At 39.2% G+C, this 17375-nt stretch overlaps 3 protein-coding genes across 3 annotated transcripts; 1 reads left to right on the top strand and 2 right to left on the bottom strand.

Annotated features, from left to right (window-relative positions):
- Window positions 1-299: 299 nt before the first annotated feature.
- LOC103357671 (alpha-2A adrenergic receptor) lies at window positions 300-2061 on the bottom strand. Its single transcript, XM_008282328.1, has one exon. It carries the CDS (start codon window positions 2059-2061, stop codon window positions 859-861), a length of 1203 nt encoding a protein of 400 aa, XP_008280550.1. The 3' UTR covers window positions 300-858.
- A 2124-nt stretch (window positions 2062-4185) lies between these two features.
- Window positions 4186-8655, top strand: smndc1 (survival motor neuron domain containing 1). The gene is made up of 6 exons (XM_008282327.1): window positions 4186-4329; window positions 4684-4803; window positions 5424-5566; window positions 6401-6562; window positions 7679-7832; window positions 8029-8655. Exons 2-6 carry the CDS (start codon window positions 4684-4686, stop codon window positions 8164-8166), a joined length of 717 nt encoding a protein of 238 aa, XP_008280549.1. The 5' UTR covers window positions 4186-4329; the 3' UTR covers window positions 8167-8655.
- A 298-nt stretch (window positions 8656-8953) lies between these two features.
- On the bottom strand, window positions 8954-17375 carry LOC103357669 (max-interacting protein 1-like). Its single transcript, XM_008282325.1, has 6 exons — window positions 17012-17375; window positions 15762-15864; window positions 15543-15572; window positions 14073-14187; window positions 11090-11261; window positions 8954-10990 (listed from the first exon to the last, which is right to left on the bottom strand). Exons 1-6 carry the CDS (start codon window positions 17238-17240, stop codon window positions 10827-10829), a joined length of 813 nt encoding a protein of 270 aa, XP_008280547.1. The 5' UTR covers window positions 17241-17375; the 3' UTR covers window positions 8954-10826.

Below are 17375 nucleotides of genomic sequence, written 5' to 3'. Positions count from 1 at the left end.
TCAGATATTGTTGTGCCACCCGCGCCTCCAGGGCATAATTTTCTTTTGCTCTAATTGTCTTGTTCTTGTGCTTGTTATGAGAGAACGAGATAGTTGGTGGTCTGGGGATAGCGTCTTTTTTGGGTACAGTTTGCTTTCATGGGCTTTTGCTATTGTTTGTACCACTGTACAGATAAATACTGTACATTTAAAAACAAAATGTATTATCAGAGACAGAATTTTGAAAATAAATGTGCATCATTTTGACATTTAATATATTTTCCTGCCACTCTGAGCACTTGTCAGGCATGATGAAATTATTGACCATTCTTATTTACAAACTATTAACATTTCAGGGCATTTACAGCATTGTAACATATTGTACAATTAACACGAGTACACATTTCCTTCCATTGCAGTATGAACCATCCATTTGATGCAGCCATGACAGTTTAAATACTATAATATTGGTCTCGTGTCATGTTACCAACAAGAATATCATTTAGGAGCATGCATTCAGCCTGACCAGTTAAATTACTGTCACAAAACAGTAATTTAACTGGTGAAAAATGTGTTGTCTATGTTGTTAGAGTTACACAATGGTAAAGTCTGATCTCACAGTCTCAGTGTATCTGCAAAACAAACTGCACATTAGATTATTTTGTATGAATATTATTACTGTAATATTACAAAACAACCATTTATTGACAACAAAATGCTAAAACACAAAATGAAATTAAGCTGCAATTGATTTTCTTTCTCCAAATATTCAGTAAATATCTTCCAATATTTTTTAATGTTGTATTTACAAAGATAGGAGACTTAATGTAGACGACCCAAAAAGCTTTTGTATTTGACGTGCATGTATAAAAGTATTACTCACAAACCTCCTCTGTCCCTTTTACAAAGAATCTTTTTAAAAGACTTCCTGAAGTCATTATTGAATATCGTGTATATAACGGGATTGAGTGAGCTATTGCAGTAACCAAACCAGAAGAATATGTTGAAGAGCGTCTCTGGGATGCAGCTGTCGCACACAGCAGAGAGCGTGTACGTGAAAAAAAAGGGGAACCAGCAGAGAACACACACTCCCATAACCACAGCCAGAACGAAGGTGAAGCGCCTCTCCCTGTGCTGCCTTCCTTTCCACCTGCTCACTCTGACACAAGGCTGCGTCTCTGGCTTTGGAGAGGTTTCCCCAGGATTCACCTGAGTCACTTTACTCAGTCTCATTCCCTTCTTCTTCCTCAGGGAGCACAGGATGGTTTCGTTCCCATCAGACGAGGAAGGTTCTTCCTCCACATCTAACCCATTGACCTCGTTACCGTCACCCACTTTTACTTCCCTCTCGTCTCTGTCTTTTCTCTCCAGGGGATCCGAACCAATCTTCGCGTCTTCTGAGTTGCCATTTTCTCGTTGCCTTTCTCCTGGCGGGGCTCTTGTTCTTCTCTTGGCAATCTGGTAGATTCTAACGTACACTATAGTCATAATGAAACAGGGTGCAAAGAAGGAGGCGGTGCTGGAGAAAATAATGTACCATTTCTCCCTGTTAATGTCACATTCAGGGCTTTTCTCTTTATCCTTGTAATTTTCCATCGTGATCAGCGGAAGGATTGAAATGATGGCCGCAAGTACCCAAACCAGGCAGATTGTGCATTTAATCCTGCGCGGCGTCCTTCTCAGGTTGTACTCAATCGCTTGCGTGACAGACCAGTATCTGTCCAGGCTTATTGCACACAGGTGGAAGATGGATGAGGTGCAGAAGAGCACATCCAAAGCCAGGTAGATTTTACACCACACTTCACCAAAGCACCAGCAACCCATCAGCTCCTTCGCTAAAGAGAATGGCATCACTAAGGTGGCAACCAGGATGTCTGCACAAGCCAGAGAGACTAAAAACAAGTTCTGAGGTGCTCTCAAGGCTCGGCTTGTGATCACAGCAATTACTACCATGACATTGCCAAACACAGTTAGCAGGATGAGGATACCCACCAGGACTGTCAGAGGTACAGAGGTCTGCACGGTATAAGGGTGCCTGCAAGGTAAAGTCTCATTTCCACTGGTGAAGTTAAGATAACCCATCAGGACGAGCTGTGATGCCGATGATGCTGTCAGAACAGCGCTTCGTCAGGAGGTTTGGAAGCCGTGCTTGCCAGCAGTCTATTAATTGCATCCATTCAGGAACACGGCATCAGAGAATTGATTCTTTTCATTTTGTTCAGTGGTAGAGATTGTTGAAATAAATCTGCTGTGCTTCGTTCCTCTTCGTCAGTGAGAAAATAAAGACCAATAGAGGAAAAAAAGAAAGGTAAGAAATGTTTCTGTATATCAAAAAGACAAAAAAACAAAAGACAGAAGTAAAGGAAACTTTGATATGTTCCCAGATTCTCACATCAGATAGTTTTAAAAAGAGATATATTCTTTCAAAAATAATTCTTCATCCACCAACCTTTAAGAATAGAAACTTGCAGTTAAATCCCTTGGAAGACATTTCAAGAAACAGACTTATATTGCAGACAGTGCTGGCTCAGGCAGGGCTTTTCATCTGCTGTGGCTGAAGTGGTGTTCGTCTTTTATATGGGCTTGATCTGACGCTGAGGATCTGGGATGCTGGCTCCACTTCAGTGAGAACAGGAATGGGCGGGGTTCATCTAACGCTGGAGATTTAAAAGAGATCTGGTGTTGCTCCTAGACACTGAAACCATTAGCTGATTATGACATCAATAATATTGTTGATTTATAGAAGTAATATCTGTAGTCTATTAAATTACAATGGAATAAGAGTACACTCTGTGTGGTTCCGCAGGTCTATTTCATGAGCAAATGTTCAGATACATCTTGAGGGAAAAATAGCTTGAAATAATATTGGATAGAAGAGGAGAGTCACTTACAATCAGCCGCTAATAATACCAGAGTACAGCAAGTGCAGCACTTTGGCAAGAATTACAATCTCAGGTCGACAAATGTTTGCTTTACTTGTCGTCGAGGTAGAATGAGTCGAAATAAATGAGCTGAGAGTTTTCTTTTACAGGCTACTGTATGACTTTTTAAGCAAGGTTTAACTTGGTATTAAATCCTTTTGTGGGCGACATTACTGATGTGATGCTTGTGACAATAAATTAAAAGAAAAAAATGTTAAATAGTGTTTTTTTCTTGACCACTCTACTGTTTTCCATTGCTTTATTTTATTGTTTTATCCTCTACTTATCTGCTGCTTTATTTAGTCACAAACATGTTGGCCAGCTTGCATCACTAGTTAACCAGTCATTTTGTTAAAGGCTCTTTATTTATCCAACTTTACCAGACCTCCAATATTACTACATCCTAAAATGTAAAAGACAAAAGCATAGCACGCTCACATATTAGTAATGCGTTTGATGAAACAGTCTAAATAGCCGAGTAGAAAGCTGGCTTATCAGCTAAATTCCTAATTATGTGATTTGTTATCTACCTGAAGATTATCATTTGTTTACTTCTCAGCACACATATTGTAATATAATATAAATATAATAAAATATTTTTTTGAAGATGCACACCTAATCTTCATCTCGCAGGAGAATGACAGCAGTTTCCACCTTTTTGCTTGTGACCTCTTAATACAAAGCTTGCATTCTTGTGACTGTATCTATTATTACATATATAAACTGCTTAATGATTTTCCGCTCTGACAGATTCAGTAAATTAATTTTTGGAAACCTGAAAAGTGTTCAACTATTTCAGAAACCTCTAGGAAAATTGTTGAATCATATTAGCATTTTCTTTCCCTGTGATTTTGTTCCTTACTCCTGCAATAATTGCTAGACATACAGATTTAAAGATACTAAGGTTTTTGGAGCTTTCAGAAGATTTTTTTTTTGTGTGTGTGTGTGCAACCTTTATCTTTTATGTTTTCTAAAGGTTACATCATTGATAGAGATACGGATGCAATCATATTTACAAGATCCTGCTTTACATTTGTGGGAAAAACACCTTAAAGTCACTGGCTTGTGGAGGAACAGAGATGACAAAAAAAAGGATAGTTTATTTTTATATGTCTGTGTGGCTCCGTAGCTAGGTCCCATCTGGCTAGGCCCATTCAGCAGTGCATAGTAGGCTGCATGAGATGCCTGCGAGAAAGTGAACCGCAGCCTGAACATGTTACTGCTGGCCGATAGGGGCGCTGGTGAGACGTTTTTGGCTTGAGCCCCGTGTTATCGCGAGAAAATCTTCCACGGGCTTCCGGTAGCTCTTTGGGTACTGGAGGAAGAACAGCGTTTTGTTGTTCTTTCTTTAAAGCCGACGTTTTGGAAAACTACCCAGTTTGGATTTGAATGCTTGTTTTATTTATCGACCAATAACATTAATATAAAGGTAAGCTCCCACACTAATGCCTTATTTTGTGCGATTCCTTGTTGCCGCTTCTTGTTAGCATTAGCCGTCAAACGCTACATTTACGTCGACGAAAGGGCCGAGGGATTTTGCTAACCGTTTTAGCGTCATGCTAACGTAAATGTGAGGGTCGACACAAATTATATCATGGTTTTTGTATTTTGCATAAGTCACATTTTACTCATAATGTGTTTAATACTGTCTAAACCAGAAATGTATGTGGCTGGCTAGTTGCTAATGTCAGCTAGTACGCCAGCGTACGGTGTTTACCTCTGACTTCATCGAGCATGATGCTAAGATAACTAGCTTTTTTTTCTGTTAAATGTCAACACACAGATGTCGGAGGACTTGCTTAAACAGCTAAGCAGCTACAAAGCCCAGCTGCAGCAAGTGGAAGTTGCCTTATCTACCGACCAAGACAATGAAGACCTTCTTAAACTACAGAAAGACTTACAGGTTTGTGTGTCCGCGTAAACTAAACACTACATCAAAATGACAGATTAGCACCACACTACGACATACTTCATGTTTGTATGGGAGCTGAGTAAAAATATTTAATGCATAACAGCATACCTCTAACGACTGAAACTCACAATGTATGTGGTTTAAATGGTTTAAATTCTAGTTTTTGAAATTGCATTTGAAAGTTTTAAAACTGGAAACGTTTTACAGACATGCACTTGTTAGAAAAATGATATATTTTATTGTGAAATGAATGAAATGAAAAATACTTTATTTATCCCAGAAGGGAAATTCAATTGTGAACTATATTTTTAAATAATCATATATCCACAAACATATTTTTCTTAATATAATGTAGAAAATAAAATAAAATCTTCAAAATCTAGCATTCATATTTGTTGAAATGACCAACCCTTATGTGTTGAGTTTGTTAATAGGACTCTTCACAATGCTGTACTTTATGACAAGCTGCAACTGGTTTGGCCAGTGACATTTAAAAATAACCCATTCCTTTCTTTTGCAGTCGTAATTTTTGCCATCTAGAGTTCTAGGGGGGACACTGCCTGCGGTCATTATGAACATCTGACCCATTGTTGATTGTGTTTCCTTTGCAGGAAGTCATTGACTTGACAAAAGACCTCCTGACCTCTCAGCCCACTGATGGTACTTCCAATACCAGTGGCTCAGACATAGTACCCCAGAAGCATGGCTGGAAAGTGGGAGACAGGTGTTTGGCTGTGTGGAGTCAGGATGGACAGTGAGTGTCACAAGTCTCCTTAAATGAAAACATTACATGCAGCTGCATGCCTTTATAGCGCTACAGTTTGAGTGTATCATCTGAATTGCAATAGGGGCTTTATGAATTGAATTTTTCCATCTATGTCAGTTGTGCATTTTAGGTGCTTTATGTGCATTGCTTTGGACAAAAGCATCTACTAAATTATTTCTACATAATGTAGTGAGAACATCAGTGTGTTTTGTTTGTTTTGTACATTGGGCCAAAGCCAGTTTTTGTTATTCATTTTTGACAGTGTAAAAAAGGTTCTACTCACTGTTCTCCAAGCCAGACCATTTGAGTCAGCTGCCTTCTATTTGTCTATTTTATAGTGTCTACCACTGTACTTGCTAAAACATTCAATGAAATGCATCAACCTGTGTAGTAGTGAATACCTCTCTTGGAGCTGGTGTTGATGAAATCCTATGGTGTAAATATTTAGTGTTTGTATTTGTGTTACCCTGGCCAACTGCGCTACCAAGATGCTCTGGGAATGATATGTTTGTTTACAGAGACAAAGACTGAACAAGCCACACATTTTTTATTCTCCCCTCAAAGTGTTTGCCTGAAACAAGTGCAAACACAAACAACTTTCATCCATGTTTTAAATCTTGAGGGAACAAGGATCAGTTTGGGGAAAATTTAAGTTACTAAGTAAAATGTATGCTTAGATTAATGCTGTAACAGTATCCAGGAGTCACATGTAGCACAGATTCACTTATCTTTTGTATACTATAACATATGATGTAGTAGGATTAGGTAGAGATTGAGTCGTTGGCTCATACTCACCTGCTTACAGACGTGATTTTTTGACAGGGTGTATGATGCTGAGATTGAAGAAATAGACCGAGACAACAGCACTGCAGCCGTTACCTTCACTGGATATGGGAATGCTGAAGTGATTCCTCTCCAGAACCTCAAAGCAGCAGAGGAGGGGAAACGCTCTGATGAGGATGGGAACATGAAGCCAAAATCAAAGTATGAACAATTTCTTCTTCTTCTCTTTTAACCCCATTGACAACTTAAGGGAATTAGTGGGATTGTTTTGAGACACTGACATATTCAAGATAAACTAAGAAACTGACAAAGTGAAATGGACAGTCTGCTGTTAAATGCTGTTTTTACAGCACTGCTGGGTAGTTGTGAGTATTTTGGTTGGGTTTCCACACTTGGTCAACACCAGCACACATTGACTTCTATATATCTCTTTAGTCTTTGTATAATAGTGGAAATCTCCCTTATAAATTGTGTTTGAATATAGGAAATTAGCAGCAGTAAGTCAAGTAGTATTTAATAAACACTCTGTTGTGCCATCTTTAGTTTGCCCTGCGGTACCTTGTGTTTATTGTTTTTTCAAAGTGACTACAGCAGATGATTTGCAGCTGTCCTTTGTTTATAAATGCCAAACAACAGTTAAATGAATTCTTTTGAGAACTGGTGGTTTAAACACATAATTTGTCACATTTTGTTTGGTGTCTGAATTTGGGGAAAACACGATTATTATGGAAACATCAGATTAAAACTATTCACCAGAATAACTTTGACTTGACAGTGGAAACTATTGCATACACCTTTAACACCTAGCTTTATTATTAGTGCTGTTGGTGACTTCTTCTGGTAGTTGACTGATTTAAATACAGTAATTGTGTCATCTTTCTACACAAAGAAAGATCATCTCCATTCTCATAACTGAATGTGAATTAGACACATTATATGTGTTTGTGCTTTTTACCATGGGTTTTCAAGTTGTTGGATATGTGGGGTTTCTCTTTATAATATATTCTAAGGTCTTGAATTTACTATGTGACATCATCTGACATTACTTTTGTTGTGAATTGGGATTATGTAAAAAAAAAAAAAAAATGAATTGAACTGAATTATTTAAAGTCCATTGTAAAATATGTCAGTTTACACAATACTGTACCTGCATAGATGTTGTCTTAATTATTATCTATAAATACAGTTTCTTCTTCAAGGTGTGCTGTATGTTGGATTTAGAAAGGTTACAATTTTATTTCTGTTTTTGACATGTTAGTGATTGTGCCTGTACATCATGGACAAGGTTCATGTTTTCTTCTCTGTTTGCCTTTTCAGGAAAGAGCAGATAGCAGAGCAGAGAGAGTATAAGAAGAAGAAAGCTCAGAAGAAGGTACAGAGGATGAAGGAGTTGGAGCAGGAGAGGGAGGAGCAAAAGTCAAAGTGGCAACAGTTCAACAACAAAGCCTACTCAAAGAACAAGAAAGGACAGGTAAGTTGTCTTTCTGAATTTATCCAAACTTAGTTCTCTGACACCTGTGGTGCATCGACCTACACTAGACCAAAATATTCTGTATTACAGCAGATGGATGGATGGATAGATGAAATAAAATAAAGTGCAGTAGAGGTTACCTGCTAATAAAATGTTATGTAACTGCTAATTGTGGCATTTCTGGTTTTTTTTGCAGGTAAAGAGGAGCATATTTGCATCTCCAGAGAGTGTAAATGGAAAGGTGGGAGTGGGAACATGTGGTATTGCAGACAAACCTATGACCCAGTATAACGACACGTCCAAATACAATGTCAGACATCTAATGCCGCAATGACCTAATATTTTCTGTACATAAAAAATCCACTGTATACTAGGTGTATCGGTGCTTTCCATTGTGTTTATACATGATTTAAGTTTCTCAAGTAAAGAAAGCCTTGAAAAGTAATTGCTTGCACACCAGTGTTTGAAATATCGTTGTAGTTTTCTTATATATTATGTAGGTACAACGACAACAAAAATCCACATAGGAAGGGATTTTCCCTGCACTGGAACGAGGTCACTTGTTATGTAAGAACAGAAGGTGGTGTTTTAGAAAAGCCGTAGTGTGCTGTTTTGTCCCCAGGCTCCACTGAGGCCCAATACCTGCTAAGATGTGTACAAACATACACTTCTAGATTTTGGTGTGAGGCCGGATTTTAAACGCTGTCCCATTGTAGGGAAGTCTGAACAATAATAATGGTGTTTATTTGAAATGGCTGCATTTACATTTCAATTTCTGTATACTGTATATAACAGTGAAATAAACATTGTTTTGTTTTCAGTTTTTAAAGATTTTCTTCCTCCTCATTTCACTGTTTTTTTTTTTTTTTTGCAATATGTTTTCATTGTGGCTTTGTCTGGTCCTGTAGGTGGCACTAAAGACTTTTTGTTTGTGTTATTTTGATTACGATGCTCATTTTGTCAAGTCAGGGTGTTTTCTGCACAGTGTTTACTCTGAATGATTGACATGTGATACTTGTATTTTAACAAAATTACAAATGAACAACAACCACAGTATGTCGGTCTAATACAAGTCACCTAAGCTGATTGGACATTAACAGCAAAGAAAAAGGCAGCATTGCTTTATGTCTGTGTGTAGAGGTTTATTAAGATTCCAGGGATAGTTATCAGGAACTGTAACAAAGTATTTGCAGGGGACCAGCAGCACATGTTTTGCAAAAAAGTCACCTTGGATGGCTGATTAAGCACAAGAAAAACATTCTGGGGTGTGCTTCAACATACTTCCTTAACAAAAGTCTTTTTTCATAGTGCATTTTATAGGTTTCCCAAACAGGTTGGGGGAGGGGGAGGGGATAAAAGACCTGTAACAAGGAACTTTGTGCAAGAGTCATATACCCATGTTAAGACACAATTTGGTGGTGATCTACTCAGAACTTGGACCAGAAGAATGCAGATAAATGGTCATATTGAAATATCTTATTTGGTTTCATGGATTCGAACAGGTCAGCAGTGCAGTTCTTTGTATTAAATACACATTGAATTAGCAGTGAGAAATCTCCAAATTTCAAGGATTTGAACTTGTACTTTTTTTTTCTGCTACAATACAAAAAAGATCCAGTATTAAACACTTAAGTACAAACAAAAATCTGTGGTGTTTATGTGGTTCATGCTACAGACATGTTTATAAGACTTGTCAATCAAAAGCACATTACATGATTAGAAAGGCTACATTCAATACACATGCACCATAGCATCTTAAAGTCAATGACAATCATTTTACTGCTGATTATTAGTAGCTGGTACTACCACCGGAGCTAGTGGGAAATTGTAATTTGGAGTTGGACGGACAGAATATTGTGCTAAACCCAGCCAATGTTCAAGATATGAAGAAAAAAAAAGAGAAAAAACTAGATGCGTTATTGCTTGAGCTTTGTGCTTGGACAAGTGCGGGATAGCTTATTACTGTCTAAATAAATTGAATTTGCGCACAGTGTAAAAGCATTCTTTCAACAAAACACTACTGAGTATGATGGATTAACCTTGTAGCACGGCAAATGCTTCAGTGGGGATTTCATATAAAGTTTGGTAAACATATTTAAAGACAACAATGAAAAAAAAAAAATTAACAGCTGAGTTTTTTTTTTCTTCTTCCCATTCAAGCATGACCAAAACCTAGCTACAGTACAATTAAATATACCAAAAATAAATACTATAATCATATGCAAAATAAATTAGAATAACAAGGGTGGACTACACCACCTGTTTGGATACGACTGTATTTCACTCAAGAAGAGGGACACCACGTGGATGGATGGAGGTTGTGGGTCCTAAAGCAGAGGTTATAGAAGTGTGATATAGACATTTTGGAATGCAGACATTTTAGCCCTTTCCACTGGCTTACACATTGACAATAAGTGCTGTCTGGACAAATCATCCAAAGAAAACGGGCAAAGTTTTACAAGGCAAATGGAGCAAACGTTCCCAATGGTGAGCTTCTAGCTGGTATTGAGGGGGGGTTTTAGTTTTTTTTTTTTTTTTTTGCTGGTTTCAGAGGATCACGTTGACTAAAGGTAGAGTTTCCCCTTCAGTGTTTGACACTGGTGCGATCGTGGGTCCTCTACGGGGTCAGTACTGAGTGCAGGTATGGTTGATTCAAGCTGGTGGCGGGTAAAGGGACATTCAGGTGACTGGTTAGGTTGGAAATGAGAAATGCCAGAGATTTGAAACTGCTGTGTAAAATGTGTCGGGGTGATGTAGAGGAGCCCCTTGGCTTTTGGAAAGAGACTATTTTTAAACTTTGAGACTGAGTTCAACTTAAGGCTGGTTCTTGGGTGGAGCAGATGTTTTGATTTGTCAGGTAAAGGTGGGACTGAGGCTGGTTCTTCTGAGGACAGTTAACCTAAACTGTAAGGGAGAATGGAGCTGTAGGCTGGTACTTTGAAAGGTGAAAGCCATAAAAAGACTGCAGCTTAAGTGAAAGTATAGGCTGGTGCTTTAAGCGGAGAAGGCCAGTTTTAGACTGCAAGTGGAGTAGCCCTCATCACTGGCCGTGCTCTGCTGGCTGCTGTGGTCATCTAGGTCGCTTGCACCACTGGTGCTTACACTGTCCATTTCTCCATGGGAGAACTCAGTGCTTTCCACATCAACTTCAATTTCCTCTGTTCAAACGAAAGAAACAAAACACCAATGAATACAGATTAATCTCCTGAATCGTGTGAGTGTAGATATTTGAAGCTAGCTCTATTGCGGATACTAACCTCTGTCGGACTCCGAGCGATCAGAGTCCATGCGGGAGCCTATGCTGTCGGTACGAACCCTCTCCCTCTCTCCATGAGTCTGCAGCTGAGCCAGCTGCCTCTGCAGGTGCCTCTGCTCCCTCTCTAGGGTCTCCAGCTGGTGCTGACTCCTCCGGTCCACCTCTTCAAGTTTCTAAAAAGAGGGGCGTGAAAAAGAGTTAAATATATTCTAGCTATGTAGAAGCATAAAGATAACGTAGACAGTGTATGTGCATGGATCCAAACTGTTGAATGGTTTCGCTTTAAATCATTACGAGCACGATTCTCTAGATGTTCTTCATGAAGGACAGTGAACTTGTATTTTGTGATATAATGGTAACATGTTGTTGCTGCTGCTGCCACCTACGCTTTCTAATGAATTATTCAGGACACAAGGACAACAACTTGTTGGTTGGGTTGTAGGGAGATAAATGGTGTCATTGTGGGGTATTTTCAGATGAAAGATGACTGGCTGGAAAAGAAGGACAGCTGGCTGATGGATGGGCTGATATACATACAAATATAAAGGTCATCCTGTCCTGCATTTGGCTGAAACTTTTTTTCTTTTCCTTCTTACCTCTATTTGTTTAAGCTTCCCCACCGTGGACATTGATTTTACTACATTTATGGTGTTCAGTGGGGAATTAAAATATAATCTGTATACATCAAATAGGCCACGAAAAGTACAACCAAAGTCCTGGAGATGCACTATGGACCTCTACAATCATAAGGATATCTGATCCCTTCATGCCAACCAGCACACCTGACTGTCCCATAAAGGAAAGAGCAAAAACAAAGCTAAGTCCAGTTTGTACAGAGGTTAGTTGTTAAATAAACTTTACTGCACATGGAGAAAGTAGTGGCACCTGTTGTATCTGTACAGCTAGATATGAAAACAGAAATGAGTGACATAGAGATGATACTTGTAGAATGAAAACTGATAAAAAAAAAAAAGGACAAATTGTTTTTATAAACTGCATATTTGTTAATTATCTCTAATGTTTCCCAACTTGTTGTACCATAAGAGAGAGACTTTTTATGATAGCACAGATTCCTTAAAGTATAAATACAGATGTTTTGGGTAAGGAAACACTCTTGACCTTACATAAATCACAAGTTAAACGTATTTTAACTATCCTTGTGTGGTCCTTGTGAGCAAAAATAATTTCTTAAAGTTCTAGTTCTGAGGAAGATGACTTGTACGTTTGTGTAAATGAGGTAAAATAACTGATTTTTTTGGAATTGTGCCTCCATCCAACTGAGAGTAATAGTTGCACTTGCTTTTCCTGTCGCACAATACAGCTTTTTTTTTTTCTCCTTCTTGCAGCCATGAGCTTCCTGCTGGCTCTACCTGCTTCCACCCTCTTACTCTGCTATACAACCCCTGGTTCCAAAAATACAATACGGCAGCATTCACAAGCCACATTTCCTGGACTTAAAAAAGTCCAAAGTCAACAGCTGTCCTCACAGGTACTTTACCCATTACCCCCACTGTGATAAACTCCACTGTTGCCAGGATTGCTTTTGTATTACAAGCCCTCGCTCATTCTTCTGCCGGTACCCACTGCTTGTGCCTGCAAAACCAGCTGTAAAAAATATCTAATGTTTCCAAAAAAAACATTGATTTGACTTAGATTGCTGCCATCAGGGGAGCTGAAGTGTTTAATGTTGAATGCTTTGGTGCTGCAGAGTCTTTTGAGTTTCGATCTCATGTAGTTCAGACACACTCGTGATCCATTCAGCCGGGCAGTCTTAGCAAGCAGGGACGATCTAGTGCTGTGAAGACCAGTGGTCATTATGCTGTTATATATTATCCTGTAGTGTTAAAGACTCAAAATTCAATCAAATACTCAAGGATGTAAAAAAAATAAAAATTCTGTCGAGGACAAATCTGACAAAAGCCCCATGGACAATTTTTCAAAGGAGCTACGAGCAGCAACTATATGTGTGTTTTTTCTAAGGCCAGAGTGCCTCAAGGTCCAGGAGCAGCTGAATGTATCTTAGTTCAATGTACAGGGACATACTGTGAATACGGACATTCAATTTTCCACAAACAGCTAAATGTCCATAATAACAAGCAATAGGCCTTTTCACTCGAGACATTTCACAACAAATAATTGAGCTGCTTTGGTTTCAGGATTGTGCTGTTGTTCATGCTGGCTCTCTGGCACGCTGCCACGGCTTACTGGGACACTTTATGTTTTTGGTAACACCTGTACTTTTCCTACTATGACAAGTTAAACTGTATGTCCTGGAAAAAGCCATTTTTTCATAATGATGACTGACTGGTTATGTTGGTACTGCTATGTTCCTGAACTGGTATTAACCAACAAAGTCCCCCTCCGGTCTTGGATTTAACCCTCCAAAAAGTCATCTCAGTGTATCAAAGTTACACAATTACAAGTCTTTTCCTATAAAAAATAATCCCTTCCTGCTTTAAATTGTTTAGATGTAACTACACTATTGTTCCTCCTCATTCAAGGCAGCTCAGGCACACCAGCTCACCTGCAACTCAAACTACCCCACGCTGCACAAGGACAAGTTGTTGTGTTGGAGTAATTCTGTAATACATGTTTGATCCAGAAACCGGTTCTAAAGAAAGATGCTGATACAGAAAGTCCTACCCTGCAAGCTGACTGGATTGGCTCCTTATATTCTTACATATGAAACCCTGTCTGAGTCTGTGTTTTTGAGCCTGTCATCAGTACAATGTAGTTTCAAGGTAGACACATTCATCCATGGCGTGACTGATGATTGTGCTCCTCCACCGTATAAAAACACCATATGAACATGTTAACAAGGTAAAATACTTGTTTCCACCAGAGGCAGTTGTTAATACATGTATAGTGATGACAAAGCAGCAGTAGCTAAATGTATTTGCGTTAATAATTTTGTAGTCAAAAACTGACAGACATCAGCCCTCAACCCTGAGACAGCACCACACCACTGTATTATAGTACCACACCTTGATATGTGCTTTGGCCTTATTGAGCAGTCCCAGCGTGGTGTGCCGACTGCAGTCTGGTCCCAGAGGGATGAGGGACTTCAACCTCTCCAAACACAGCCGGAGATGCGCTCGCCTGTGGGAAGAGATGCAATCAAGTAAGGTAATTTCTCTTCAGAGACAGCATACATGCTGCAATGTGCATTATTGAACAATTATACATGACAGATATCTGAAAGATGGATTTCCAGACTAATGTATTCCTCTCCTCTCCACTGATCCTGATCCTGTCAGATTAAATAGTACCTCCTTATCCAGTCTGATTGCTTTAGATCAATTCTAGTCATCCTATCCATCTGTGATGAGCAATGTAACTGTCAGGGTATTCGGCCTCTTTATCTGTTTATCCATTTTGCTCATTAGCTATGCCATCGGACTCCTTTTACAATTACATATGGATCTGTCTGGCCCCAGATTTAAAAGATGCTGAGCTCAGCCTGATATTCTGTTTCTGATCCATCAAAGCCTCCGGGCCTGCGGTCCGAAATGAACGCAGGAACTGGCAAAGGACACTCACTATCCTTTCAAATAATGGAGTAAAATGTAGGTCAAGTCATGATGTCATCTCTTCTCTCTGCATTGGCCACCATTTTGTGGTAAGAAAAAAAAAAAAGTCCATTATGAGCCTTCCTTTTTGAAGATGCCCTTTTTTCCCTCATCATTTATCTCTTAAAGTAACATTCTCACACACACGGGTGGACATTTAATTTTAGGACGAACGTGTCCTGACATTTGTTTCCTGCTCAAAACAGAGGCTGCCTCATCCTGGAGCAATGGAAGCAAGCTGCTGTTGGATTTGCAGCTGAGAATCTCTCAGGAAGGAGCCCTGTTGTCTGGAAACAGACGGTTCCCATTTGCTGACTGGGGAAATGTGTGCATGTCCTCCAGGAACAGTGCTGCTACTGAGGCTGCATCACACCTCCCTTTTATTTGCCTTGCAAAATGCACACTGCTATCATTTATAATTTGAAAATGTTTTGATGAACAAACCACCTTTTTGAATAGCTGTTATGATAATAATCTGAATTACAGGCCTGCAGTACATCTTATTTTGAAATGGTGCGCCCATTATATTTAGCATAGGACCAAGATATGCAAACATGGTTGACTGCAGGAAGGTTTTGGTTTGTCAGTTTGAAGCTCCATTTCTAAGCAACTGGCTGACCTGAGAGAAACTCCCTCATTTGCCACAGCAGTTTAAAGACTCTGGACATTCTGTCTTTTTGCACATCCACACTGTCGACTTTTGCTATGCATATGTATCAAACGTGGATTGAAATAAGCTGTAGGTAGAATATAACCTGACTGCAATCTTCATAGCATTTCACCATCTTTATCTTACATTCCTTCGTGTAGTCTTTGCCTTTCAGCACCTCCTGTTTTTGTCATAAACATGAACACAAACAACCTCTTCAGTCTTGTTCCACTTACCTATTCTTTTCCAGTTCATTGTGTGCTGACCTGTTGAAATGATAAATATATAAACACAACCGTCACACGTCTTCATAATGCAAAATACAACATATTATACAATCTATATAACCAAATCTACTAGACAAATGAGCAAATGCAGCACCACAATACAGTGAATGTGATGTTAAGAATAAATGTGTATTTCATTTAAAGATCCTTCTTGAGGCAGTAACCTACCTATTGTGATTATTGTCCAATTTCCTGTTCTTGAATTTACGCTGTTTCTGTTGATGTGCAATCTGGGTTGAAGGATATGTTGAAGCATACCCGTGCTCACACTCTGTTGATAAAAAAAAAAAGAAAAAGATAAAGGTGATTAAATGCAAAGTACATTTTGTACAAATGTGCTACAAACAACAATGTGGTTAGATTCACCTGATGGATGTGACCTTAGCTGGCCTGAATTGAAACTTACATCTCAATATGTGGCATTAGTAAAATTAAACTAAAACTTAGTGTAATGTGCAGACAATCCCTTTTAGAAAATGTTTTCTTGCATTTTTTTGTTTTGTGATTAACATTTAGGATATTTTTCTTTGGAGAGTTAGACCATCTATACTTAAACAAAAAATCTTCTAAATAACTCCCAAGTGAGAATACATAGTACATTTCTGTCACTGCTCTGTAGCTGCCTGTTCTTCCACCTGCTTTTAATTCGCCTACAGTTCCCATGAACCCTCCTTCCCAGTAACATGCGACGTCACACCCAAGGCTGCGTGTGATTGGCTGTCAGCAGTGACTCGAGCGCTGGGAACATGTGTCCCGACCAATGAGAACTTTACAATTTGTTCCATGTGGAAACCATGTGAACAACACATACAAGGAAGCAGCGACTGGCCGAGAAAACCATAGTTGGACTTCGAATTAGATATTTTTAGACGAAATAAAAACCCAAATCGCGGTTTCGGTTAGCAAGCGGGACGGAAAATGCGGCATTTCTTAACGGCTGTGATATTTTCAGGAAGTAATGTGGGAACGAGCTGCGATAAACCGAGATAAAAGATTAAATTGGGAGCCTCAAATAGCATAAACGTCTTTATGTTTGAACCTAAATGTGCACATATCGATTGAACATGATGGGGATGTTGAATCGTGCATGTTCAGTTAAATCTCCTATAGTCTGCAAAAAAAAAGGAAAGCATTTTTAACGGGAGCGGATAGCTGCAGGCTATTGTTGCAATAAAAACCCGTCTCTCGCGATGCAACTGCACCCCGACTTCCCATTTAAAGCAACATTTCGAGTTCTTTGCAAGCGATTTAAATGTGTCAGCGTTAGCTCGAGCAGTTTTCCAGTAGCAGGTGAAACACCATCGGCTGCTGTCGGGCCAGTTCATCTGTCCGCTGCGCGTCTTTTGTCGCCTTCGCCTCTATTGTTGTCTGCTCGGCGCATTACGTGTTAATATCCCCTACAGCCCGTGTTTACTTACTTCCATTGTTCTTCTCAATATTTTCAATGTAATTGGCCGCATCGAGCAGCACTTGCACGTTCTTCATAAAAGTGCCGATTTGGTCCATTGCGGAACATTTGGAGTATAAAACGTCGCTGAAAGAATAGTCGGACATCTCTCCGAAATCCTGCTGGTCCATGGACGCATCAGACTCCGACAGGACCTCTTCGGGTTTCAGCTCGCTGTGCTGTCGCATGTACTTTACCATTTTTTTTCTTTTCTTTTTTTGTTGTTGTTGTTGTTTACTTTTATTTGGAGAGGGTCTTTTTTTTTTGACAAATAAAGCAGCGCTGAAAAATTGCTCTCCTTGTCCCGTCTGTGCACTGAGCGGATGACTGAAATG

Source organism: Stegastes partitus, unplaced genomic scaffold (genome assembly GCF_000690725.1).
Source record: "Stegastes partitus isolate 25-593 unplaced genomic scaffold, Stegastes_partitus-1.0.2 Scaffold267, whole genome shotgun sequence".
Classification (NCBI taxonomy): Eukaryota; Metazoa; Chordata; class Actinopteri; family Pomacentridae; genus Stegastes; species Stegastes partitus.
Note: the sequence above shows the minus strand (reverse complement) of the source record. Positions and strands in the feature narration are given on the sequence as shown.